The sequence below is a fragment of the Rissa tridactyla genome, chromosome 14, assembly GCF_028500815.1.
Source record: "Rissa tridactyla isolate bRisTri1 chromosome 14, bRisTri1.patW.cur.20221130, whole genome shotgun sequence".
Lineage (NCBI taxonomy): Eukaryota > Metazoa > Chordata > Aves > Charadriiformes > Laridae > Rissa > Rissa tridactyla.
Window position 1 is genome coordinate 4,250,905 of NC_071479.1, and position 26,097 is coordinate 4,277,001.

The 26,097-nt window shown below is 56.6% G+C and overlaps 1 protein-coding gene across 2 annotated transcripts in view; it reads left to right on the plus strand.

The window, feature by feature from the left end:
- LOC128917726 (carboxyl-terminal PDZ ligand of neuronal nitric oxide synthase protein-like) overlaps positions 1–10,777 on the plus strand; it is a 36,773-nt gene extending 25,996 nt beyond the window's left edge. The window contains exons 3-12 of one of the 2 annotated variants that reach the window (XM_054221132.1): positions 689–770; positions 1,553–1,645; positions 2,334–2,392; positions 3,829–3,937; positions 4,357–4,498; positions 4,901–5,061; positions 6,614–6,781; positions 7,452–7,617; positions 8,082–8,439; positions 8,895–10,777. In XM_054221132.1, coding sequence (XP_054077107.1) covers positions 2,364–2,392; positions 3,829–3,937; positions 4,357–4,498; positions 4,901–5,061; positions 6,614–6,781; positions 7,452–7,617; positions 8,082–8,439; positions 8,895–9,384 — 1,623 coding nt within the window. In that variant the 5' untranslated portion in view covers positions 689–770; positions 1,553–1,645; positions 2,334–2,363 and the 3' untranslated portion in view covers positions 9,385–10,777. The remainder of the gene's footprint in view (positions 1–688; positions 771–1,552; positions 1,646–2,333; positions 2,393–3,828; positions 3,938–4,356; positions 4,499–4,900; positions 5,062–6,613; positions 6,782–7,451; positions 7,618–8,081; positions 8,440–8,894) is intronic. The other variant, XM_054221131.1, reaches the window with a different exon arrangement.
- The last annotated feature ends 15,320 nt before the right edge of the window (positions 10,778–26,097 follow it).

Genomic DNA, 26,097 nt, shown 5'->3' on the forward strand with positions numbered 1-26,097 from the left:
TGATAAACATGAAAGCCACCCAATTTTCTGCCTGTAAGGCTGGCGTGGCTTACAATGGGTGCTGAGGAGCTGGGAGATGGGTATTTTCTCTGCAGCGCTTGGGTGCCACACACAGCATCCTTCAACTTCAGGCTCCTGAAGGAGGTGCCTGGACTCCCTTAACATCTCAGTCACTACCTGCAGCTCCGCTGACTGTCTAAAGAGATAAGATTTCTAATTAGATGTCTAATTACACGGTGTTGGTAGGCTTCAGGCTGCACTCTGCTGCTTGGCATCGCCTCGTCCTCCGTGTCGACAAATGAGGTGGGCTGCGTTGACTCTCCGGAGGGATGCGGCAGAGGCATCCCAGGAGGCAGCGATGGAGCAGAGGCACCTCCAGTCCCCCGGAGCCCACCGGGCCGGCGCAGCATTCCCCGGGAAGGCTCGGTGCCACCGAGGTGTCTGGCTGTCCTCAGTGGGACGGGACGCCGCAGAGGGGCCGCATCACCCTGGCACCCCAGCAGGGAAAGCTTGCAACCTGCAGAGCCAGCCGGCAGCGGTGTCCCCACCATGTCCCCTTCGCCAAGTCCCAGCTCCGTTACAGCACAGTTCACGTTATCAGGCTGTTAAAACAGGGGATTTGTAACCTCTGCTTTCCAGCTATGGAAACTGTACATCGAGTTAATCCAAGGGATTTCCTTTTTCATAGATACCCGGTGGCTGGTGCTGTAGCTGCCCTGACAGCAGGGGATGTGCTGGTTTAGATAAACTGAGGATCTGGCCCAGGAAAGGTGGGTTTCAGATAGGGACTGTGAAAAGCATGGGGTATCAAAATGCTGTATTTAGAAGACGAAAATAGCGGCTAAAACAGGGCCAGTGAGGATCAGCGCTGTAAATGCAGGTCTGCGGAGTGGAAGGGCTCTGCCGTGCTTCTAGCTGTCAGCAAAAGTAACATTTAAAAGCAGCAGTTTAATTTTTAACACAAATGGAGGCGAGTTTAGACTGCAGACACCTGCAGGTGAGGAGCTGGGTTTTTCTCCAGAGATACTGAGCCCACTGAGGTTAATGTGATTATGTAAATGACTGAGGTATAATTGCATTATTGCCACCCATCTGGCCCTCCCTGCAATTCATAAGTGATTTTATATTCCCCATGCGCTGCAGCGCTGACATACAAGGGCACCAGAGACGCCATAAATCACTGCTTGGTGTTTGCTGCAAGAGCCGTCTCCCCGTCAAGCCTCTGGTGCAGAATCCTGCTGGAATAGGCACGGCCAACACATCGGGAAAAGTTCTTCCCAGATCCGAATTAGCGATCTCTGGGTGTAGTCCCAAGGATTGACCTCCGCTTGTCCTCTCCCAAGGGACGCTCCTGACAAAGCCAGGATCCTGCCCGGCATCCCAGCTCCGGCAGCGGGTCCTTCCCAACATGGATTTTCTTAGCAGGATAAAACAAATTCCCACTTCCCTCAGCAGCTGGGATTAAATACAAAATTGACATTGTCATGTAGAACACTGTCACAGTACCCCCAAGTCCCACCTTTCTTCTAACCTGGGTTTTTCTTCCCATCAGTATGAATTCAAAGCCAAGAACATTAAGAAGAAGAAGGTGAGCATCATTGTGTCCGTGGACGGGGTGAAGGTGATTCTGCGCAAGAAGCAGAAGGTGAGACTTCTCCAGCCGAGCCGGGGCTGGGCTTTGACCATGTCTGAGTGTTACTGCTGCTCAGGACAGTCACACTTCTGACCAAAATTGACCTTTTCTTAAAAACCACACAGAATTTTCGCAAGACTTGATTTTTCACTTTTTTTTTTTTTTTTTTTGTCAAACAAACTAATAACAAAACCTTGCTGAAAAAAGTGGGAAAATTACACTGTGGGAAGAGGAAAATTTTTTTCCCCTATCAAAAATATGTCAAGCTTTCAGGAAATACAGTTTCTTTTTCTAGTTAATACCGGTAGGCTTTTTCCGCGCTGCCTGGGCTGAGCCCCTCAGCTCCTGACCCAGACTGCGCTCCCCACTGAGCCAGCAGCCGGATCCAGATCTCCTAAGCTCCAGCTCCACGTCTTGTTCCCCAAAACGTGTTACTCTTCTGCATATTTGATGCTATAAATTAATCTTAGGGACCATTTTCAGCTCTGGAGGCTGTGATCAGATGACCAGATATGATAAATGATCAAAAATAATCTATTTTTATCCAAGATACCGACAAAAGAGCCATTGCTCCTACAGTCAAACCGGAGCCTGGATTTGGCTTGGGAGAAACGCGCCGTTCTCCAGGGTTCTGCCCCTCAGCCCGGTGGAGTTTCTTTTTGCCTCGTCTCACTGTAGTTTTGTTTCTGCCCCCTTACAGAGAAAGGAGTGGACCTGGGATGAGAGTAAGATGGTGGTGATGCACGATCCTGTGTACAGGTACGCGGCAGGGGATCTACCCCCGCTCGGTCCAGAGCCGTTAATCAGCCCTGAGCGATGCGCGTCCATCCTCCCGCTTGCTGAGTTGCCTCCACCAACGCTGATTTTCCAAAGGACCATGAAAAATTAACGAGATTGCAAAATTTACCGCGGGTGGGGAATCCTTTTCATACATTTTTGAGGGTGCGACGGACAGATCTAGCTTTGAAGCTGGCTCTGCTTTGAGCAGGGGTTAGACTAGATGACCCCCAGAGATGCCTTCAACCTGAATTACTCTCTGATTCCGACTCTGAGGACAGGCTTCCCGCGGTTTTCCTTCAGAGCACGGCTCACCGTGTGCTTCTGAAGAAGCGCCGTACTCTCAGGTGTAAGTGCTTACAGGGAATTAACCCATACAGGACGCGGTAAGGTAACATCGGCTTTCCATAGCACCTGCCGTGGGATCTCAAAGTATTTTGGAGACCACAAGCCCCACTCAGATGCCTCAGGAGCCGTCAGGGATGGCTTCCTTGAAGGCAGCCCCAGCGATGGCGCGTAGCACAGTTAAGAGCACGGGTTGCACCGGGCTGTTCCATCTGCCAAGTGAATAATCGTACCACGAGCATGAAGCTCCCGCAGCCCCGAGGGCCGGGATCACCGACACCGCTTTTCTGCCTCAGAGCCCTCGGTGAGGAGCTGGGGCGCGGAGGACGTGCTGATGCGTTGTCCGTGCCTGCCTCTCACTTCTGGCTTTTTTTACAGATTATTACAAGATGTGGTGCATGGGCCACAATTGCTCCAATTGCAAGTTCAACACAAAAAAAATTCCAATCGGTAAAAGAGAAACATCTCAAGAATCCCTTTGGTTTCTTCTCTATTCAGAGCTGAACCCGCTTGTCACATTTTTACCCGGTTAAATCAAATCTATAAAAAGATCTTTAAAAATGGTTTTGCAGCACGGGGAGGAGAAAGAGTGAGCCCGAACAGGAGAGGGAGCAGTGTCGGACCCTCAGCACCCCTGGGAGAGGCACCCAGGGGACGGTGGCTTTTGTGCTGTGCCACCTGCCGGGACTGTCCCTGGGGGGGCTGCACCGAGGGGAGGACAGTGACTGCATAGGCAGTTGTGCCACGCTGCAGCAGGGACAGGGATTAATTGCTGGGGCTAAAAATAGCCACATGCTTTCCAGTACTATAGATTTTTTTAGTTTTCCCCACAGCATCTTTAAAAAGCTTTTGCCTACTTCAGAAACCAGAAGGTTTTCCGTCAAGCCAGAAGTACTCTTTAAATCCTCCTGCCTTGAAAATCGCAGGAGGGGCTGTGCACTGGCACCACCTCCTTCCTCCAACCCTGGGTGCTGTGACCCAGCCTGTCCTGGGGACACACGGGAGCCTCCGAGGTTGTCTGGGGCCAGAGACTCCCCTGGGTGGTTAATTCCCTTTGTCTCTCTCCCACCTAGAATCTTCTACGTATCTCACGACTCGCAAGACCTGAAAATATTTAGTTACATCGCAAGGGACGGCGCTAATAACTCCTTCAGGTGCAACGTCTTCAAATCGAAGAAGAAGGTAGGATGCTGCGGGGGGGGCTACGGCTGGGTCATGCCCAGGCGAGAGGTCTCCGAGGGACCTCGCACCTCCCCGTGCCAAAGCAACCGCTGGGTCGGAGGATGCAGTTCCCCAGGGAGAGACCCAGGCAGTGCCAGCGCTGAGTGTCCCCAAAAAAACATGCCTGGTGCCTGTCCCCTCCTGCCCAGCCAGGGCAGCAGCGCAGCCCGTCTGCCCCAGCCCACGAGGAGATGAGAGCATCCGTCTCCGAGCGTGGGGAGCGGGGGAATGCCATGCATCAGGTCCAACAGTGGAGCCTCCTGGCACGGGAAGAGACACGGCAGCGTGGGGCAGCCCCGGGGTGGAAAGCTGGGAAGGCTCCCAGTTCTCCCATCGTTGGTGGCTGGCACGGGGCTGAGCAGCGTGGGTTTGCTCCGCAGAGCCAGGCGATGCGGGTGGTGAGGACGGTGGGACAGGCCTTCGAGGTGTGCCACAAGCTGAGCCTGCAGCACGCCCTGCAGAACGCCGACGGGCAGGCGGACGGTGCCAGCGACAAGTCAGCCGAGGAGCAGCCGCTGGAAGGTGATGTGCGGGTCCCCGCGGGGCGCAGGCAGGCCTCTCTCAGCTGCCGCGGCGGGGATGCTTTAAGGGGGGGGAAAAAACGCAAGGTGGCACGTCTGTCATGGGCCAGCTCTAGTGACAGCGAGAGCCTCGGAACCCTTTGGATGGGGGGCACGGGGAATCTGCCCTCTCTGCCCACCCGTCCTGGGCACCAGGAAGGCAGAGGCTGAGCCCCCTTGTCCAGCAGGCTGAGGGTCTCAAGCCCCTTCCTCCTGCTCCTCCGCAGCACACTGAGTCTCGAAGCAAGTTCTGGCCTTGTCCCTAAGCTGCCACCTTGGCTCCCAGCCCTGCTCAGGGCCCTGGCTCCTTGCTGCAATCCTGCGGCAGGGGGGGCTTGAGTTTATTTATCCATCTCGTTTGAAGTTCACCAGATGAAAGGCTCCAAGATGACGGATGCGGACGAGGTTGGCATCGATTCTGATGGCATCTGCGTGTCTGAGAGGGGACCTGGGGAGCTGCCCGCTGCCAGGGGGGACCTCAGCGTGCTGAAACCTGTGCAAGCTGCAAAGGATAAGAACTGCCAGGTAATGGGGGGCTGGGGGGGGGGGGCTGGGGGACAGTCCATGTGCTCTGCCACCGCTGGGGTCCTTCTGCTTGGGGTCACTCTATCACAGCTTGATTTGTCATGGAAACCTCATTGCAGACCCCCATCCTGGCTCCCCCCTCTCACAGCCCCCAGGCAGGACAGCCTTCAGCTCCCAGTTTACCCACAGCTGAGCTGTGTCCCCGCGCTGGGGCAGGGGGAGAGGCGAGAGCTGGGAGGGAGGCCATGGCGCACGGCCATCAGACACAGCCCGGGAGAGCCCAGGGCAGGGCAGAGCTCAGAGGGGCTCTGCTGGAGCGATCACCCAGCGCTAGAAGGGAGAAGCGAGGCGGGACCCCCCACCACCACCACAACAGCATCCACATAACAGGTGGAAACTAAGACGCATCTCTGGTGAGGCAACCACTTCCCCGCCATGCAGGATGGATTTCTGTGCCACTACACAGCAGTCGCTTGTCTGACTGTCCCGGCAGCGACCCACAGCTCCCCTCGCCGCCCAGGCCCGGGGAGAGGCGTCCCCAAGGGGGCCCAGCCCCGTCAGCGCAGGCACCCAGGACGCGCTCGGCGCAAGCCGTGGTTTCGCGATAATGAATAGCGGGTCTGCAGAGCCCCTCTGTGCACGCTTCCCGGCAGCCTGAATGGCATCGCTTCATCTCACACAATTGTATCGCTTGCAGGGCCTGGCTGAAAACAGCTGCGGTGAAATGCGCTCAATGGGATGCGTTTCCGTGGCTGGAAAGGCAGGGCTTCCCCGCGCGTTCCTTCGGGAGCCAGAGCTGCCCAAGGGAGAGGGGGCAGGAAAGGCAGTGGCTGGGGGAATGGTGCCAAAACACCCCCGCTGTGAGGTGGGAGGCTGCCTGCCAGGGGGATGCGCTGCCTGGCTCTGCACTGCATGTTGAGACCCCTACCGAGGGCCAGGAGAGCCACACACGGGGCCACCGCGCAGTCCCCGGGGCACGGGAGGTGGCTGCGAGCCCACTCGCCCTGGGCTGCCCCAGCAGAGCCCAGGCCCAGCGCCGTGCCGGGGTGCGGGGGCTCATGGCTGGGTCAGGGGCTGCTGAAGTCGGTCAGCGCGTGCACTGCCCTTCTCACGCTGGGCATCTCCGAGGGCCGGGACCCCTGCAGTCTTTCAATATGCTGGTGGCCCTGACACGGGGCGCTGCTGCCACTGGGAAATGCTTCAGGCAATAAGAAACCACCCAGCCTGCGGCAGCCGCATCATGGGGAAGGTGGTGGGATATTTAGGTCGCTCCCCAGTGCCTCCTGCCCAGGGATCTGCCCTCCCTGATTGGAGCTGCAGCCAGATGCCAACAATGCAGCCGTGCCAGCTCTCGGAGATCAGGAGTCACTCCGAAACATGCTCTCCTGGGGATGACACAGACCCGCAGAGCCTGATACCGAGCCCAGGGCTGCCCCCCTCGACAGTCCCAGGGTCGCTCTGCGACACCAGTGTCAATGCCATGGGGAAACACGAGCCAAATCCCAGCCTGAGCTAGTTGGTCTGCTCACCCTGCCCATTTCTTTATGCCCAGGACACCGAGAACTGCTCCCTCCACCCGGCTGGCTCCCAGCAGCTGCTCAGCCCAAGCAGCCCCTGCTCCTCGGCCTCCATCACCCCGCTGGCCTCCCAGCACTGCCTCCAGCTGCTCCAGCAGCAGCTCCTCCAGCAGCAGCAGCAGACGCAGGTGGCCGTGGCCCAGGTACGCGTCCTGCCCTCCCCTCGGGCGCCACCAGCCCTTCTGCTTTCCCTGCCCCAGCCTCCGGCCAGGCTGGGCTGGCAGCGGGGGCAAGTGCCCTGTGCTGGGGTGGGAGCGGTATGGGGAGCTCGCAGCATCGCTTGCGCCGTAGCTCGCAGCATCGCTAGCGGCACTGTTCACAGCATCGCTTGCGGCACAGCTGGCAGCGTGGCTCGCGGCATGGCTCAGCACCCCCAGACATGAAGCTGGCTGCACACATAAGCCCCGGCTGCTCTAGCGGGGTCGTGAGGAAGCTCCACAGAGCCACCAGCTCCCCATTCATAACATTTTTGGAAGCCACCCCGCCCTGCGCCTCTTCCCCCAAACCGGTATCACAGTGGGGAGGCCGATGCCCCCCCGCCTGAGCACCTCCCCAGCTCGTTTCATGTTACCGAGGAGGCAGCGGACCCCCCCGCCCCTACCTCCCGCAGCCCGGGATGGAGCGGCATCCCCCCGCCCGCAGCTGGACCGGCTCGGGGGGTGCCGGGGTAGGGGGGGGATACCGGCGGGGGGGTGTGCCGCGGCGGGGCCGGCAGAGGGCGCTCGAGGGCCGCCGCGCCGCGGATGCCGGGGATCCCGGGGATGCTCGGTCCCGTCCCCGCACCGCCCCGTCCCGTCCCGTCCCGTCCCGCAGGTGCAGCTGCTGAAGGACCAACTGGCGGCCGAAACGGCGGCGCGGATCGAAGCGCAGGCCCGGGTACGGCAGCTGCTCCTGACCAACCGGGACCTGCTGCAGCACGTCTCCTTGCTGGTGCGGCAGCTGACGGTGCTGGAAGCCCGGGAGCAACACCGGCAGCCGGGTGAGCGCAGCGGCCCCCGCACGGGGGTTGTTTTGGTGCTGGGATGCGCCCAGCACCATCCCTTCAGAGCATCTCTGCACCCTTCATGGTCCCAGGGAGCAGTTGGGGTGTTCCCAGTATGAGCCCAGCAGGCTCTGGGCGGCATCAGAGCATCTTTGCACCCCTCGTGGTGCAACTGGCGTGCTCCCAGTACCATCCCAGCAGGCTCCAGAGGGCCTTCAGAGCATCCGTGCACCCCTCGCGGTACTGGGCAGCAGCTGGGCACTCCCAGCACCATCCTGGCAAGCTCGGGGGGGGCTTTGGAGAATTTCTACATCCCTTGCAGTCCCAGGGAGCAGCTGGGATGCTCCCAACACCATCCCAGCAGGCTCTGGAGGAGGTGCAGAGTACCTCTCACGGTCATGGGGAGCAGCTGGGCTGGAGGTCCCCAGCTCTTCACACAACCCATGTCCCTCTCTTGCCAGTTGACCGCTCCTTGCAAAACCTGTCCCTGGCTCAGTCCCTCTCCCTGAACCTGAAGAACCACTACAGCTTGGACGTCCATCTGCCGTCCACCTCCACTCCCGCCAGCATCCTGGGCAGCCCCGTGGCCCCCGGATCCCTGCCAGCCCTGGGCCCCGGGGATTCCTACCTCAACCTCGTCAGCCTGGAGAGGGGCGGCCACCGCTACAGCAGCAAGGAGGGGGACGAGTGCATGGCTGTGCTGGAGGGTCAGGACGGGCTCAGCCGGCGCGTGGAGGGCTCCGAGGTCAGCGACTTCACTCTGCTCAACGGGAGCAGCCGGCAGAAGGCAGATGATACAGACAAAGGGGACGAGGACAGGTAGGATGTGCCACCTCTGTCTCCCACTGGCCGGAACAGGAACATCCTGAGCAGACCCTCCTGCTCGTCGCTGCTGCCCCGGCCACGTTTCAGAGTGCTCACGGCAGCAGAGCCAGCAGCAGGGCCTGGGGAGGAAGAGCTGTGCTCTGGGCGCTCAGGGGCAGGGACAGGCAGCCCAGGGGCTGTGCGCTGGCTCAGGTGCAATAAGGCAGGGCAAGGAACCCGCCGTGTTTCCCAGTGGGGTCACTGCCTGCCATGCTTCTGTCCCCCTGCCGCCAGATGGTCATTCACCAAGATGCTGCATCACTTCACCCCCACTCCATCGTCTGTAGGTGATGGGTTGCACCGATGGGACCCAGCAAAGGTCTCTTGGAGAGCCTGGAGCAGCTGGCCTGAGCCCTCCACACAGGTAAGTACCTTGCCTGTCACCTCATCTCTCTGCCTTTGCTCTCCAGGCGGCAGCAGCCCATTCCCAAGCTCAACCCACCACCGCCCATCCTACGCAAAAGGTCAAGCAAGACCTCCCCGAGCCTGGAAGTGGAGGTGAAGCCCGAGAGCGCTGCCCACATGAGCCTGCCCAGCCCCAGCATCTCCAGCCTCACCAACATCGCTGCCAGCTCGCTCACCCTCTTGGACCCTGAGGCAAGGACTCCCGCACGGAGCGCTGCCTCCGGCACAGAGCCTGTCCCTGCTGGGACCTGCCAGCGTGCTCTGGGCAAGGACAGGACTGGAGAGAGTGGGCAGATGTCCCCCCTGGCTGGCTTCCGCGACCTTGCAGCCAGCGAGGCCCTGGCCAAGGACTTGGCTGCCCTGGCCAGCCCCACGGACCTCACGCTGCCCTTCTCCCCTGCGGATGACACCTGCTTGCACATCAGCTTCTCAGAAGATGAGCTGCTTGAACCAGAGCTGGATGCTGCCGGGGCCCCCAGCAGGGTTCCCCCTTAGTGGGACAGCAGTAGGTGGCAGCTGGCTGGCAGGCAGTCCCAGCAGCTCCATCCACGCCACTCCACCGGCCCACGCTGGGGTTGGGGGCTCCTGTGCCCAGGCTGGGAGGCAGGTCCCTTTGCTGTCCCCATCCCACGCAGCAGCTCCCCCCGCCGCATACAGGGCTGCCAGGCAAGATGTGACCTGGCCAGCCCCTGCCCTCAACCCGCACCAGCTCACACTGCCATCCTGCTGCCCCGTCCCCCCGTCTGCTGCCCGTCCCGTCCCTGCTCATGCAGCCAGGGGTGCTGTGTGGGGTCCCTGCCGCCGGGCAGCTCTCTCTGCTGTTGCCTGGCAGAGGCACAATTCGTCACTACGTCCCTTCTGCTGGCCAGGCAGCCGCAGGCAATGGAACCCCCAGGGCAGGGGCATGGCACGGCGCAGAGCTGCAAACACCCCGACACGAGGCTGCTGTCACTACCCCGGTCCGTTGGTTGCCACCCGCGGTAGCGGTGCAAGCGGGGCTGTGTGACACAGCCGCAGCGCTGCTCCCCTCCCCGCGGCGGGTGCCAGGCTGACACGGGCTGGGTCTCCCTGGGGAGCACCACGCTGTGCCAGCCCTGCTGCCGGGGCCAGCAGCCCCACCGACGCGTCCCCACACAGCAAAGCCACCACTGCCTCCCCCACAGGTGCCTTTTCCCGCGCCCCAGCGCCCACTGCCCGCACAGGCTGGGGACACCCCTGGAGGCCACTGATCGGGTGCAGGACTGGCCTGGGGAGACCGCTGCTGTGGTGGGTGCCCCCCCCCGGAGGGAGGGTGCACCCCACATCTTGGGGTCAGGGTGGGAGAGCCCTGCCGTGCCTCGAGCAGCTGGTGGCTGGAGGCTGCTCCATCGTGCTGATTTTAGGGGGTAATGGTGTGGGTTGGGTTTGGTCTCAGAAGTGTGAGTGTGCTGGGATGAGTGAAGGTTTAAGGCAGAAGCCCAGCCCTGGGTGAAGGGCCGGGGTGGCACGTGTCCCCTTCAGCCCAGGAGGGTTTTAGGGAGGGACCCGAGGAGATGCTTGTCCACCTCGGTTGTTTGCAAGAGGGCGTTGGGAAAGTGTTGGAGGGTCGAGTTGGGGAAGTGTCAAGCAGAAATGGAGACTCGGATCAGCCACGCCGCCTGTTCCTGGCACGGCACTGCTCCCATGGGGACAGACGGGGGTGACAGGACATGTACCCAGGACCAGCTGTGGCCATGCCGGGGCTGTCCGGGAGGAGCCGCGTGGGGGCTGGTGGCACCTCCACTGGTGACCGGGCCTGGGGGCTTGTAAAGCTCTGGCTGGGCTGTCCCGTAGTGCGGTAGAGACGGACCAGCCCCTCTGTAGGAATAAAGTACACTGCAGTTTGGTAACTGACTTTTAAAGAAAAAAAATAAAGGTGTCTGATTTGCAGAGTAGGCGCTGTGGTCTCTGCCCCGTGGGGGCCTGCGTGCAGGCAGCCCTGAGCTACCATCCCCAGGTGCAGATTGGGGACCCCCTGGGTATTCCCAAAGAAGAAAGATCCCTTCTGGGAATGAAGACTGCCCTGAGCCGCCAGCCTGCTGCCCTGCACCCTCCCCACTTCAAACACGCGTCCCAGCAGCCCCCTCTGCTCCCCCTCGCAGTGCCAGCGACAGCAGGTCCCATGTCCCCAGACATGTGCCCACGCAGGGGACGGCTTCCTCGGTCAGGGATGGGGCCCATTTCCAATGCAACACCCCCCCACACCCCGAGCCCAGCAGCCCCCACGCGGTGCTTCATGGCACCAAATGCTGCCGCCTGCCACAGCCCCCGGGCACAGCCCCACTCCCCACGCACCCCCTTTGCCCTTCCTTGCTCCCATTTCTGCTCCTGAAATAAACCCCGGCCCCAGCAGGCAGGATGGGAGTGCCGCCGGGGGAGGAGGGTCACAGGCGGGTGGCAAAGCCTGTGGAGTGGGATGGGATGGGACCGGCCACGTGCCAGGGGTGCCCATGGGGGCTGCCCGTGGCCAGGAGGGGAAAAAGACCCCTGCCCTCTGTAGCACCCTGGCCCCAGCCCCTCCGAGGTGGGGAAGGAACCCATGGACAATTCATCACAGAGGTTCCAGGATGGATGGGGACCCTGCGAGACTGTCCCCCCATGCAGGGAGGGGGACCCATCTCAGCCCTGGAGGGGTTGGGTGGACCCAAGACCTCCACGGAGATCTCGGAGCCACTCTGCATCCCTCCCTGGAGCGGGCGCAGCCTCCGGCAGGACAGAGCCAGGAGCCCTTTCCCCAGGCCCACCACAGACATCTGCCTGGGGGGGGCCACCCGCGCCGGGAGGGGGCACTTCCAGCCCAGCCTCGTATTATGCTTCCTTCATGCAAAGAAACTTTTTTCCTTTGCTGTCTGGTAAGCTGCTAGCAATCATCAGGCAGGCAGGTGGTAAAGATTCATATCCATCAAACAATGCCATTTAGTTTGTAACCTGTGACTAAATCTGGTGTTAGCTTTAATTTCAGAGTCTGCTTTAGGGCTCGCTTGTTAATCTCTATGCAAAGCAGATGAAATGAATATGCAGCATTTTGGATGTAATTGTACGGCTTCAATTCAGCACTATAATTTTCCAAACAGGATCTTGCAATCAAGCTTCTATTCATTAGTGTATAAACAATTTAGTTTCTCAGCTCTCCAGTATGCCAATCATCTCAATGGAGTGAGCATCTCTGACAAAAAGAGGAGGAAAGTTTCCTTTGTGTAACAGAGGTAAAAGTTGCTCCATACTTCAGACAATTCCCACCCAGCAGATCCGGGCCGTTCTCGCGGAGGCGGCCGTTTCCCGGTGCCCCGCAACACTGACTGGCTGCAAACGGCATCCTGGGGGGGCGATACCCCGCTGACCTCCCAGCCAGCGTAGCCCCAGGCCCTCCAGTAATTCTGCGTGCGAAACCCCAATAGATAAGCCCAGATCCCAGAGGATCAGGCCACCTGGAAAGGTGCGACCACGCAGCCCCTTGGCACCCCCCAGTGATGCCCGGGCTCCCGAGAGCAGCTCCGGCTCTGGGGAGGGGACGGCCACCCCCGCCAAAGCCCCCTGCATGCCGCCATCTCCCCTGCACCATTCAACCCACATGAGATCAGCATTCCCGGCCAGTGCCACAGGACAGGACACCAGGACACCCCTTGCCCAGGGCCGACGGCATCTCCCCCCATGGAGGATGGGGTCAGGCTGGCAGAGGGGTGGGTGGGGGCGGGTTTTGGTCTCAGGGGCTCAGCCCCCTCATGGCCATGTGCTTTCCTCGGCGGGGACCCCAGGGCGCTGCACACACGCGAGCACGTCTGGCCGCATCCCCATCGCCCATCGCCGCTCCTCCGAGGGACCAGCCGAGAGCCTCGACAAAGGGAAGCGCCGTCGGCGGAGCTGCTCAGCGCAGTCTCCGCTTCCAAATGAATATCGACAGCGCTAATTACAGGCCACCATGCAGACAGCTTATTAGCTTGTCACAAAAAGACGGTATTGAACTCAAAGCCCGCGGTATTCACAGAGCGCAGCAAGACGCTCCCCAGACAGCACAGCGAACCAGGCAGGCGAACAACCTCCAGCAAAACTAATTACTTCCTGATTGTCTACGGCCACCCACTGGGTATAATAGTATAGACTAAATTTGGCATATACATAACTAAGCACTCGGCACCAATTTGGCGTACAATAATCATCCTCTGTGTTGCATAATTAAAATCTGATCACTTGGAATAATTATTTCATATTCCCGGTATCGGGTGAGGATTGCATAATGGCAGGAGCGCGGAGCCGGGAGTGAAACCGGCCGCTTTCACAGGCGTGAGCCCCACCCCCACCCCAGGAAGGACGTTACGGCTCCGGGTACGGCAAGAGAGCTGCTCGGCACCAGCGATGGGCAAGGAGCCACGGGCAAGGGGCTGCGATGCTCCGAGGCTGTTGGTCAGCACTGGTCACGGAGGAGCTGGATCACCTTAACTCTGCCCTTCGGCGGCGATGGGCCGTGGCTGAGCACGGCCCCTGCGAGCCCTCCCCAGCAGGGAAGGATGATACCTCCTCAGGACAGGCTGTCCCCGTGTCCCCGAGCAAACGCTCTCCGTATTGACCTTTCCAGGCAGGGTGCTGCCCCGCTGCCCAGCCGGCCGGGATGCTCACCGCCCAGCCCCATTGTGCTCGCGCGTCTGCTAAAGGCGTTTGGAAAGACGCGGCAATAAAAAAATAAAAATCAAGTGGAACGTGTGTGTCTAATCCATTAACTTCCTCTGGTGGCTCCCCGGGGACCCGGCGAGGAGGAGAAAGAATACATGGATATTGCACGCGCCCTGGCACCTTGTCCCTGGGCCAGCCCCGCCGCTGGCCGCTGCCACGGGCTCATAAATCACAGCGGGCGACAGCGTTTCACAGCTCTCTTCCCAGCCAGGATATGGCCATTCCTGCTGATTACACGGCTGGCGCGCGGGGGAAGCTGCATCTCCCACTTCCAGGAAGGGAGGATCCGCAAGGAAAACGCATTGATAAAAAGAAGAACGAAATCAGCTTTGTTCACGTTGCGAATCTCCCATTGTTCCTGCTGCGGCCGTCGGCCCTCGCTGGAGAAAGTATTTCCTCAGCGATAAATCTCCTGGGCTCCTCGCAGCCTTTGCCTTGGCACCGGACCCTCCTCGGGTTGTTTTGAAAGAAAAAGCAGCTTTTGCCGCTGGCCCCCCATGGGCTGCGCCGGGCCACTCGGGGTGGGATTCTGGGGGACGAGGGATGTCCCCAGGGCAGGGAAGGGGGGGGCTGGTGTCTGTCCCAGGGGGCTCCAGACAGAGCCACACCAGGGGACCCACAATTCTGTTCCTAAAAGCTTCTCTCCACTCCCATTCCGCAGATCCAGAGTCCTCCCTGCTGGCATGGCACAGCCCAGGGAAAGCAAATCTGACCAGGGACACGCTAATCCCAGCACCGAAACATGGAGCTGGCCGTGGCCAAGCACTTGAAATACGGGAGTCGGGCTGACAGTCGTACAAGAAAAATAGATCGTGTTTCCAAGAAAATAGAGGCGAGCTGATCTGATTTTCATCAGCATCTTCAGCCGCCTTTCAGGAAGCCCCAGCCCGCTCCTCATTCCTGCTCTCCGCTTTACAAACCACTTAATTCCTTGTTGCTTTGGAAACCCTCACAAAGACCCTCTGCATCCCCCAAAATAACGAGCAACAGATGCTGCTTTGACCTCAGCAACTTCCTGGAAACATACATTTGTCAAAATAAAAATAAAAAGATTAATGTGAGGAAGGCTCTTAAATTATAAGGAAATAGCCCGGCCACGCACGCTGCCGTCGGTAACGGCCGAGCCCTCGGACAGCAGAGAACCCCGGGGCCAGCCAGGGAGGGGGCTGCAGGACTGGGGGTCCCCACGCCCCTGGGGGTCCCCGTGTCCCTCCAGCCCATGTGGGGACAGCCCTGGGCTGAGCTGGCACCGGGGGGTCCCTGCCTGCTCCCACCCACCACACCTGGAGGGGCTTCAGCTCTGGAGCAGCAATCTGCGGTCTTGCTTCAAGTCAGGTTTGCAAAATAGTTTGAGAATAAATATGAAAACGAGCACTTTCAGCATGAAACCCACCCCCGAGCAGCCCTCACCGCCAGAAGGGCCACGGTCTGGCAATGCCATCCGCAGCGCGAGTGACACGGGGCGCAGGCTCAGTTCTCATCCTCCCAAGTTCCTCAGTTTATAGGAGTAACTGGTCTCTTTTACAGCATTTTGAACCCCCTTTGCTCACCCCCAAACCACAACAGTCCCACAGGATGAAGGAGACGTGCAAACAACAAGTAACCAGGAGCATTCTGGTTTTGAGTGCTCGAACACAGGTTTCGGCCTCAGCCTCTGGCTGTAGCCACCCGGCACCTCCCAGGGGACAGGGCTTGTGCGTGGGCACCAGCACTTGCCAACAGCATGCACTATGGCCACCAACAGACAAGGGCTCCTGCCAGGGCTTGTGACAGCCATGCTGGTGAGTGACACAGCGCGATGCACAGCACAACCCTCCCCCTGCAGCCCTGAACCCGCAGCACTCACCAGAGCCCCAGGCAGGCAGGGGGGTTCCACAGACTCCAGGCAGGAGAAGCCTCTTTTCCCTCCCAGCTTTATGGGATCAGCCAGAAACGAGCTCCTGGGAAGGGCTTCTGCTTGCCCTGGTGTGAGGTGGGCTGGGTGGTCCTGGGGGCTTGGTGCACCTGGAGCAGGAGGGTGATGGGCACATTGGGCATCCTCATCCTCATCCCCATCCCCATCCCCATCCCCATCCCCATCCCCATCCATCTCCTGGTTGCACCAAGTTTTCTGCTGCTTTGTGACACAACCTGACCGTTGGACCTGAGGGACACCCCTCCTGTGAGGGTGTTTTCCCCTGGGGACCCCGCGACCAGGCTGGGGGTGTACCTGTCTCGGCTGCGGCCCCCTGGGTTGATGGTGCCGTGCAGCAGTTGGTGGCCGCAGGATGGTGAGTGGGACAGTGTGCTGGGGGACTGTCCCCCTGCCTGCGCTGGGGATGTGGTGGTGGCACGGGGGTCAGCACAGCCTGGCTGCTCCAGCGCCGCGGGGTGCACGGGTGCTGCTGCGCCCGGAATGCAAATCCTGACCCGGGCTGTGCCGGGGGCTCTGCCTTCCCGGGACCAGCCAGGATTCCTGCCGTAGCTATGGCAACGGCCATATACATTTACATATTCTTCCTGTTAATCACAGGGACATCCAGAGCAACTGTCTTCACCGGGGGGTTCTTTCCATCCTGCCGAAGGAGGGCTGCAGCGTTCCCCACCTCATGTCCACGGCCTCTCTCCCACGCAGAGCGAGTCCCCTGTGTCACCCCTTCCCCAGAGCCCCTGGCATGGGGACAGTGTCCCCAGCCCCCTGCCCGCCTGAGGGACCCCGGTGTGATGTGACGGTGGTTCCTCCATGTTTTGCTTCAGCCGGAGCAGGCAGCAAATGCCGGGCAGGGAGAGGGAAAGCACAAACCCCGTGCGAAGGAGGTAAATCAAAGCGGTCCCCAGGGAGCAAGTGCCACGGGGGCATTGAGTTTCCCAGAGCCGGTGCAGCCACAGGGTGGCCGTTCCCAGCATGCAGGAGACCCCGTGCCCCATGGCTCGTGGGAGGCTGCTTCACTCTCAAAAATAACATCCAGGGAGTGATCAAAAGCTGGTGGGACCCGGGGGGGTCAGACATGCCCCCCAAGCCGGAGCAAAGCTTAGCAGCCTTGTCTGCTACCGGCCAGGGCACAGTGCTGGAGCCCACGTGGGTGGTAGAAAGGCCCGAAATATGACTTTCCATGACATTAATGAGTGGCAAGAAATTGCCGGTGAGCTTGTTGGTGCCGGCAGGTGCGTGTGAGTGCTGCCAGCTCCCGACACCGATGCCAGGGGCCTCCCGCGCCAAGGGATAATGAGCGCTGTGCCGGAGTGCGGGCACAGCCAGCTCTGTTGGCTCCCACCACAGCAGCGCGTGCCGAGGACGCTGGCTGAGCCCCGGCTGCCTCCTGCCTGGCTCATCCAGGGGGTTTCGCCTTGCAGGTTACAGCTGGCAGCACCTCCGCTCTGCCAGCAGCCGAGAGGTTTAATCCCGAGCCAGGAAAGGCAGCTCATTTGCTGAGTTACAGGGAGGAGAAAAGTTGTTAGAGGGGATCGTTCTAATTGCTGCCTTGCACGGAGCATCGCACAGAGCCGTGTCCACAGCCACAAGCGCGGCTACGGAGCAGAGCCGGCTCTCGCAGGAAGGTGCAGGGAGCTGAGTGCCGTGCAGGGATGCCGTTGGATCAGGTGCTCGAGGGGCACCGCAGCACCAGGGTGGCGCCGTGACAGGCTGCCAGCGTGGCATCACCTGCAGCACGGCCTTGTTTCCCAAAGAAACGGACGAATGCCGCGGCTCCCCAGCCAGGCCGGCTCAGCGGGTCCCACTGGCTATATGCACAGTCCCGCCATGAGCCACCATGCACATGCCACAGCCACCCCAGGGCTTTCTGTGCTCCACTCAGGTCCATCGGGCTCTGCAGGGGTGCTGCCTGCAGCGTTGCACCCCCGGGCGCTCCGGGGCAGCAGCAGGAGCTCGTGTCACCGCTGGAAGCCCCTAAGGGACACTTGGTGGCTGCTGCCTCACTGTGAGTGCGCAGCACACACCACTCGCAGCCCCGGGCACATTTTCCGTGCGTGCAGGGTCTGCCAGAGGGCTGGGAGCAGCCCTGCCCCGGCCCCACGCCGCCAGGATTTAAGACCCACCAGTTTCCTCTGCCCTTTCCACCGAACCAACCCGCAGAAAGTTTTATAAACTTGAGGAAACGCGAGTCAAAGCAGAAGGAGCCCAAAGCCGAGCCAAAGCGTGACCTCAGCAACCTCCCCTCTTTGTCCAGCCCGGGACCTCGTTATTATCTGTCAGCATTTGCTGAGTCTCCTCCTTCGGGGGACGCACCAGGCCCTTCCGGAGGTGCGGGGCCTCGCCACAGCCCGCGCTCCTCTAATGACTCTGTTATCTCTGCCGTTTCCAGCTCCGCTTCCCTCTGCCGGTGGAGGGGTGATGCCCTCCCCAGGCTGGCAGTCCTGGGGGAGCGGTGCCCTGGCCCACGCCTGCGCAGACCCCGGAGGGACAGATTCATCCCGACGGTCCATGGGGTTTGGGGCCATGTCCTCTGTGGGGCTGCGGGATGGAGCTCTCCCCATGCTCGGTGGGGCAGCAGCGGGGATGAGGGTTGATGGAGCAGCTCAAGCTAACGCCATCCTATGGATGCTACTCTGATTGCAGAATCATAGAAAGGTTTGCGTTGGAAGGGACCTTAAAGATCATCTAGTTCCAACCGCCCTGCCCTGGGCAGGGACACGTCCCACCAGCCCAGGTTGCTCCAAGCCCCGTCCAACCTGGCCTTGAACCCCTCCAGGGATGGGGCAGCCACAACCTCTCTGGGCAACCTGGGCCAGGGGCTCACCACCCTTACAGTAAAGATGTGGTGGCCGATGCTGCTACCCCATCCCATCCCATCCCATCCCATCCCATCCCATCCCATCCCATCCCTGCTCCAGGCCTGGTGGAAGGCAGGCAGAGCCCGGCAGAAGAGGGGCCAAGAGAAGATGGAGCCCAGTTCACCGTCTGAAGCACTGACCTGCCCGTCTGACAGGAGGGCAGTGACAGGCAGGGAGTGTTTGGTGCAAAGGAAGGAAATGGAAGAATTAAATCCACAGAACTTCCCTGCTTTTGTTCTCCCTTCCCACCCCCGCTCTTCTCCTTGGCCGCTCGCTTTTCTCGCTGGATGTGTATGGCTTGATACTACCCAAGCAAGCTGGAAATGGGGTATATCAGCTGAAAGCAATTTACTTTGAAATCCAGCTGCCAGATTTTCCTTCATTTGTTTACTTTTAAATGCTTTTTTAAAAGCCAAAGTACACAAGGCAGCCAAATTGCTGACATGTGTGCCGGGCCGGTACCCCGCAAATGCTGCATTCTTTCATGTCCTCCTGGGCTCAAATCCACTCATGTTTATTTAAAATACGTAGAACACTTCAGCACTATTAAGGACCATGTTTTATAGTAAATGGAAAAAGATTTCCTCGCAGGCCAAGGGGAGAGGAAAAAGAATCACTTCAATTCAGTTTTGTTCCGACAGCACTTTGCCTGCCGCGCCGGGGCCCAGCCACCCACGTCCCACCACCGCGCTCGGCCCAGGGCCAGGACCCAGTAGCTCTAGTTGCTCCTCAGGAGCTGCCAGTACCCTGGAAATGTTGGAGACAGGTGGACACAGAGCTCCAGCAGCACTAGTGGGGCTTGGCCTTTCTCCTGCATAGATCCATGGGGCAGCTGGCCTGCAACAGCTGAAAGGAACCCCAAAAAGGGGCTTGAAGTTACCGATGTTCTCCACAGCTTCAGAGTCTTGGGGGCATCATGCTGCTGCCTCCACCCACCAGCTTAGCCCAGAGCCCTCTCTCATCATTTTCCTGTGTCTATACATTCGCAGCTTCTGGTTCACACACAGAATTTCACACTTAGCATCCATCACACGGATGTGACAGCCATCGGTGTGACACCAACCCACGCAAGATGTAGCAGACCTGTACACACAGAGAATGAGACACTACGGCTTTGTTACAGATGACACGTAATGACACGTCCTCTCAAAAATACGATAAAGACGGATAGCAAACGGGTAGCAAATAAATCTTTTAAGGACAATAGCAGCTAAGCAGGACAACATACGGATATTCAAATTCATAACGTTTAAGTGTATTGTTAATGTGGGCATTTTGGGAGGGAACGAGGGTGGAAGAGGCATTTCCAGCTAACGCTGCCTTTCCTCAAACCATCGCTCTGCGGTTGACACAAGCTGAACTCCAGGGAAACGCCAGGATGCGCATCAGAAAGTGAAAATGTCAACAAACAGCAAATAAATCCTGCAGGCTATTGTCACTGCTCAAGCTTAAAGAAACGCAGAAAGGCAACACACAGAGAAAGGAGCAAGGAAGTGACATATTTTTAATCAAATTACCTGCTACCAGCAACACAGAGATGGACAGTGGCTTTGTGAAAATATGTTAGCATGCCTCCAACAGACCCCCTTCCTAAACGAAAACGCCACTGACGTAGCCAGAATTGCTCTGGTTTGTTTCCTAGCAAAAAGGACAAGAAAGCAGAAACCTCCACTTATTAACTGTTAATCATTTAGAGTGCAGCACCTTCATAGTTTTATTGTAATTAGCCAGACTAGTAAATCTTCAAAAGGATTCCTCCAGCAGAGTCCCAGACTCAGATTATGTCATGCCCTGAACGCACCATCCCACAACTGGTTTCACTCATGGTTAGAAGAAACAAAGGCTCTGAGCAAGTGAGATGGGGAGCAGAGCGGGGTTTGCGAGGACAAGCGCTCTGCGCCGGTCCTACATGTGTTTTGGGGACTTTTGCTCCTGTAAGCACGTCCCTGCTCCCTGTACCCAGCCATTTCCCCACATGGCAGTGCCACCACGGCAAAGAACGGCTCGGAGCTGGAAGCTGGGTGTTCCCTTTGATCTCTGAAAAGCCGGAGAGACCCAGCGCATTGAGAATTGGGAAACACCCTTCCAAGACTGCTCAGAGAGACACTTTTCATCTTCCACCCCTCTGACAGCAAGATCTCCAACTGCCTTCCCCATCACAGAGCTCTCTGCTCGCTGGCGTGCTCACGGAGGGCAGAACGGGCAGAGTCTGTAGAGCGAAGCGTTTCGAATGGCGGGCAGCTGAGTGACGAGGGCAGGGTGATAGGCTCGTCACTCCTCTCCCCGCCGCACGCCCTGGCTGTGCCTTGCTCCTGCGGCTTGCTCCGGGGAAGGAGAACGGCACTCGGTGACGGGTCTGCGCCTGCCGTGGCCATGCACAGCTTCCCCCAAGACTCCTCTAAGGCACTTCACAAGGACAAAGGCGAGTAAACAAGCGGAGAGAGCTCTGTTGGGTGGAACCACCCCATCGCACAGAGGAGCCAGGGCAGAGAGGGAAGTGACATGCCCCAAGGCCACACAATGAGATAGTGACAAGCAGGAAAGGGAAGCCGGGTTGCCGGTTCCCCAGTGCAGGGCTCTACCCTCCCGTCCATACGGCTCCAGTGTCGCTCCATTCTGTCCCCTCGGCAGCACGGTGGTGTAAAAGACGACAGAAAACAAACACATGAAAGCCTGTAACAATAAAGAGCCCAATAACTGATAGTAGAGACTCCGGCAGCTGTAGGCAGCCAAAAGCTTCTTGGAGGGGGATGGATGGAAGCTGAGTTTCCCTCCCTGCTTGTATTGTATTTCTTTCCTCTGCCAAAATGTGCTTCCTGAGTCTTGGGCAGAGCTCTCTGCCGCTGACCCTCACCTTCCTCTGTTTAGCCTGGAGCGCAGGCTTGCCACGAGCGCCCGGGGCCGTGCCTGGGGACAGGCAGAGCCTCCCGCTGCGTGCACATGGCCGGGGTCAGGCCGGCTGTCAGCGCCTTCCTGACAACGAAAGCCAAGTCGGGCCACACCTGACCGTGTCCCGCAGGAGCAGCCGGGCAGAGCTCGGACGCAGGAGTCCAGAGAGAGCTGCTGGCCAGGGACAGGAGGGGTGGCCGGGGGGGGGGGACACTGTTGGAATTAGTGTGATTCATGTTTAAGGGCTCCATCCAGTCCTTTTCTCCCAGACAAAGATGGGTCAGGTTCCACTCTCGGCACAGCTGTAAACGGGAGGCAGCAAGAACAAAGCAGAGGTCAGACGGTGCTCTAACCAAAGGGCTAATTCCAACTCCATTAGAATTGTCACTCCCGTTAGCATGGAAGCAGAAGGCTGTGCTACTACTTATAAAGAGCTGAACCACCCTCAGGGTGACTCATGGCCCTTAACAGAGCTGCCATGCTGATTTTACAAATATTAGAGCAATGCCTCAGAGTCAGTGTTTTGTACGGTTTAACCTATCAACTTGGGAGCAGACCCATAGCTCTTTTATAAAGCTCCCCTTCCCTGAATTTTATTTCCATTCTTGGTGCCAGAATTGGAGCCAAAGCCGGGCTTAACAAAGCAACAGGCATGGCCGTTCTTCCCAGGCCTCATTTCCCCTGGTGAGAAGGGAGAAATTTAAACCCTATCAAAACAGCAAAAGCCGTTCGCCATTTTGTGCTGCAGAACACAGCGGGAACGAAACACTCACTTGAACCATCTGCGTCTGCCAGCCCAGGCAAGAGCACAGGAACGGGCAGGTTAGAATCCTTTTGTTCAGGCATCTGCAACAGACCAACGCAGACAAATGTGATCTTGGCTATTTCGCAGACAGCGAGGGCACCAGCGATGGGGAGATGCTTGGGATGCAGGCAAGATAGAAGAGGTTTTACCTTATTGAATGCTCTCGTTTCTTTCCCTTGAGCCCTTAGTCCTGGATCCAGTCAGGTCCAGCAAAGCTCTTCATGTCCCAGGAGCTCCTGCTTCTGTCCCAGCAACTCCTGCTTCTGTCCCAGCCCTGTCCCTGGAGCAGCTCTCAAGCAGCCAGGCAGATTGGGAGCGCGCAGGCAACCCGCCCTCCTCATCGCCTGCTCTCGCTGCACTGCTCAGGCACAGACATCGCACACAGGAGGAACCTGCATCGATGCACGCGTTAGGTTTGCCAAAGCCTCTTCAAGACGTGTAAGGGAGCAGAGAAACTTGTTGTTGAAGCAGAAACCAAAACCAGGAATTACCCCTGCACTGCCGAGTGAGCTGTGCTGCTGACCTGCCTTTGGGGTCAGGGGGCCACCCCCCTTTCAGCTTCTGCTTGCAGGGCTGATTTACTGCCTTAATATCCAAAATAACACTACAGACTTTTTGCTTCTAGTTTGCTGTTCTGTATTTTCCCAGATCTTCTCCCTTTTCCAAACTACTACTTGTACCACACTCAACCCCGCAGCTGGTCTTAGAACAGACTCGGATCAAGTCCCCATCCAGAAGGGCTCACATGAAAAACCATAAAACTATTAACAGGTTGCACTATTAAGACCATTCAGTAAGGTCATGTGTATTCCTAATAAAAAGAAATAACGTGCTTTTACCTGATGTTAAATATTGCAATTAACCTGCTTCCCGTGTTTGCCTGTCACACTGCTAGCGCTGGCCCGCAGTTCCAGAATCATCCTCTTCTCTGCAGCTCCAGGGACCCCCTTTCTGGATTCAGAGAAGCAAATATAATCAACATCGGGATTTCCCAACCTCCTCCATCTGCTTTGGCTCTGCCTTAACTTCCCCAGGTCACACCAAATGTGACTAAGGTGATCAGAACGTTTTCAAACCATTTTTCTTCCACTACTCACTTCATACAGAATTCAAGAATTTTCATATGTAGGAAAAACCAAGTTGAGACAACGTTCAAGTTCAAGTGAATTTTGTAGCAGAGACAAAAGAGATTATCAAGTTTCTATAAGCAATACTGAAGCAGCCTTAGGACTTTCATCATGGCAAAATCTTCACGTGGATGCCCAAGATCAGCTTAATGCTGCCACAAGAGGGAGTCTGAAATCTCCTATTAGCATCCAGACGGATTCTAGTTTCAAAGCGTTTCCAGTACAAGAGTACACAGCAAGCTTCCAGAAGGATTTTATAAAGTTGTCCTGAGCCCCAAACTTCTTCTCTGGCTTTATAGGGGTATCCTTGTTTTGAAGGTAAAGACTCTTTAACATTATGAATCCTTGGTATAAAGATCTTTTCTTACGGCAGGGTGTGGGGGTGTGTGTGTGTAACAAACCCAATTTACCTTATTTATCCATTCTAGAACCATATTGCAATTGAAGGCAGAGGAAGAGGAGTACCAGAATGGTTTTTGCCCCAGTGAGTCTCACCTTACAAATGCGTGAAAGGCTAGTTCCACCTAAACTGACTCTTGGGAGTCTCTTTTTTTTTTTTTTTATCAGGGATGGTAATATGGATAATGTGACAGGCAACAGAACTATGAAACTGGCAAGAGAGCCAAATAAAGCTAATTACTTGCCACCACTTGCTCAGATTGGGAGATTAAAAGCAGTGGGAGTTGCTGTTGGACTCCTGGCCTTTTTGGTTAACAGTGCACCTCCTCCAGCCCTTTGCCTTGGAGTTAAGCAGAACCATTTGATGTACCCAGGTCAAACTGCCAGGTGTCTTGGAGGGGGACTGTGTCTGCAGAAAGATGCTGTTGTGCTCACACCATACAACTCTGCTGCACCAGAAGCGCACACTCCTACCTTACTGAGATCAGAGATTACACTAGGATTTTACTCTTCCCATCTATAATCTGAGAGAACAGAGCAGGTTCTGCCTGATTTAGCCCATGCTGTGGCAAGCTACCATGACCCTGGCTTAAAATTTTGTTAATTTAACACATGTGATTAAAAGCTCTGGCAGAGCTAAGAGCCTACAACATAACAAAGAACACTTCTCACATCGCCAGCAAAATATCTGTGTTGAATCTGTACGCGTCTGCTCTCCATCTGCCAAAAAAATGTCAAGATACATTCCTCAAAAATACTTTTATGGTCTTTACTCGATCTTGACATTCACTTGTTCTAAAGTTTCCGAGAAAACATTACAGCTCCAAAGGGGGCATCTATGTTTGAGTAAAACCACACAACGATTTTGAACAGAAATAGCTACATACGGGCACCGTCCAAAGCACCAAGAAACAGACCTGTGGCAACACTTTTTCACAGAGATTCAGCCAAGAGATAAAAACAAGAAGCAATTATCTCAGAGAGGTTAATGAAAGAAGTGCTCACAATACATCTGAATTCTACTTGACTTTATCACTTCATTGTCCTCCTCTTCTGTTCTCTTTTGTACATTCACCTGCCCACTCCTCCTTGAAACTGAAGTGGGAATCCATGCGAGCAGACAGTTAATTCTCACTTTAAAATGTGGTCAATGCATCATTACTGGATCAACTACGTCTGACCCAAGAGGTAGTAGACTCGGCTGTCACGAAACAGATGAACAATCTTAAACCATTGAGGCTGTAGTATAAACCATTTTTTTTTTTTTTTTTTTGCTTACAGTACCAGCTAACTTAAGGGTGGGGATCGTAAAAGGCTGTTTAAAAAAAATTGTCCCCCTATTTATGCATGTCATTCTTTTCAGAAGCAATTTAATGGGAAAAATACTCTTTAATTATGATTAGGGGCTGACTACTGGAATGCCCATGCCTGTTTATTCAAAAGCAGATGTTCAGCAGTGCAATGTTTCATACATTATGCTGACAATAGTAAATTATTAGCAAAACATAGTAAGTAACATCTAAAAAGTCCTTCTGCGAGGTTGCCTAACTATTGGAGTGGGTCAGCAACAAAAGATCAGATGTGACACGTGTTAACATCCCAGAACAATTTATCCTCTACTTGGCCAAACCTCATTTCACTCACTCAGCTGAATGTAATTAGATCTCAAGCTTGTCCTAATTTCAGTCTCTGCAGAAAGGGGGTTATCTTTCCTCAATAATATGTGGCTGCTCTGAAATGCTGGCAGTGATCTGGAAGGAGAAACTGCAGAGGTGCACACCACTTCACAGATTTAGACAAGGAGCTGCTAAGACAGTGTGATACATACACTAAAATGCAAACATGTATGCCATAGCACCTGCTTTGAGTTCCAGCCAACACACCCAAGCAGAAAGTAGCAAGAACCCATAAGCCACAGTGCATGAGCTATTTTTAGCTAAACGTTATACAATTTTCCCTCTAGCTCCATGGATCAGAAACATATGCTACAGCTACAGACCCACTACAGTTTAATCCTACCCCAAACAAGAAGATGGTAAACCTTCAGATCCTAATAACGGCCAGGCTGCTCAAGGAGTAAAGTACTATTCAAGTCCTTGCTATGCTTCAGGCTACACCGTCTGGCCCGGAGCAAGCTCAACTGCACATGGCTTCATGAAAACAAGTTCATTTCGTTTTGTCTGACCTTTGTAATAAGGTTTTTGCTATTGGGTAGAAGTGGAGGAAATATTAGATCTGCTTCCTATGAAATATGTGACTTTTAGATATCGTAGAAAAGATAAGTTAAAGCTTATTTACTCACCTATCAAAAAGACTAATCACAGTGAAACAATGGGAAGGATCTGCCCCAAACCCCTCCAGTCAGAGACAGAAGGCAAGCCACCTTCCCGCATTGCTCTGTGGGACAGGAAGATCCTTTAGGAGATAATTTTTCCTTAAAGGTGTTGCAAAGTTAGTGTAAATTTTCTGATGAAGTAGCTTGTGTTTCCTCAGTAAAAATAAAAAAATTAAGAAAAAGGAAGCCACTGACAT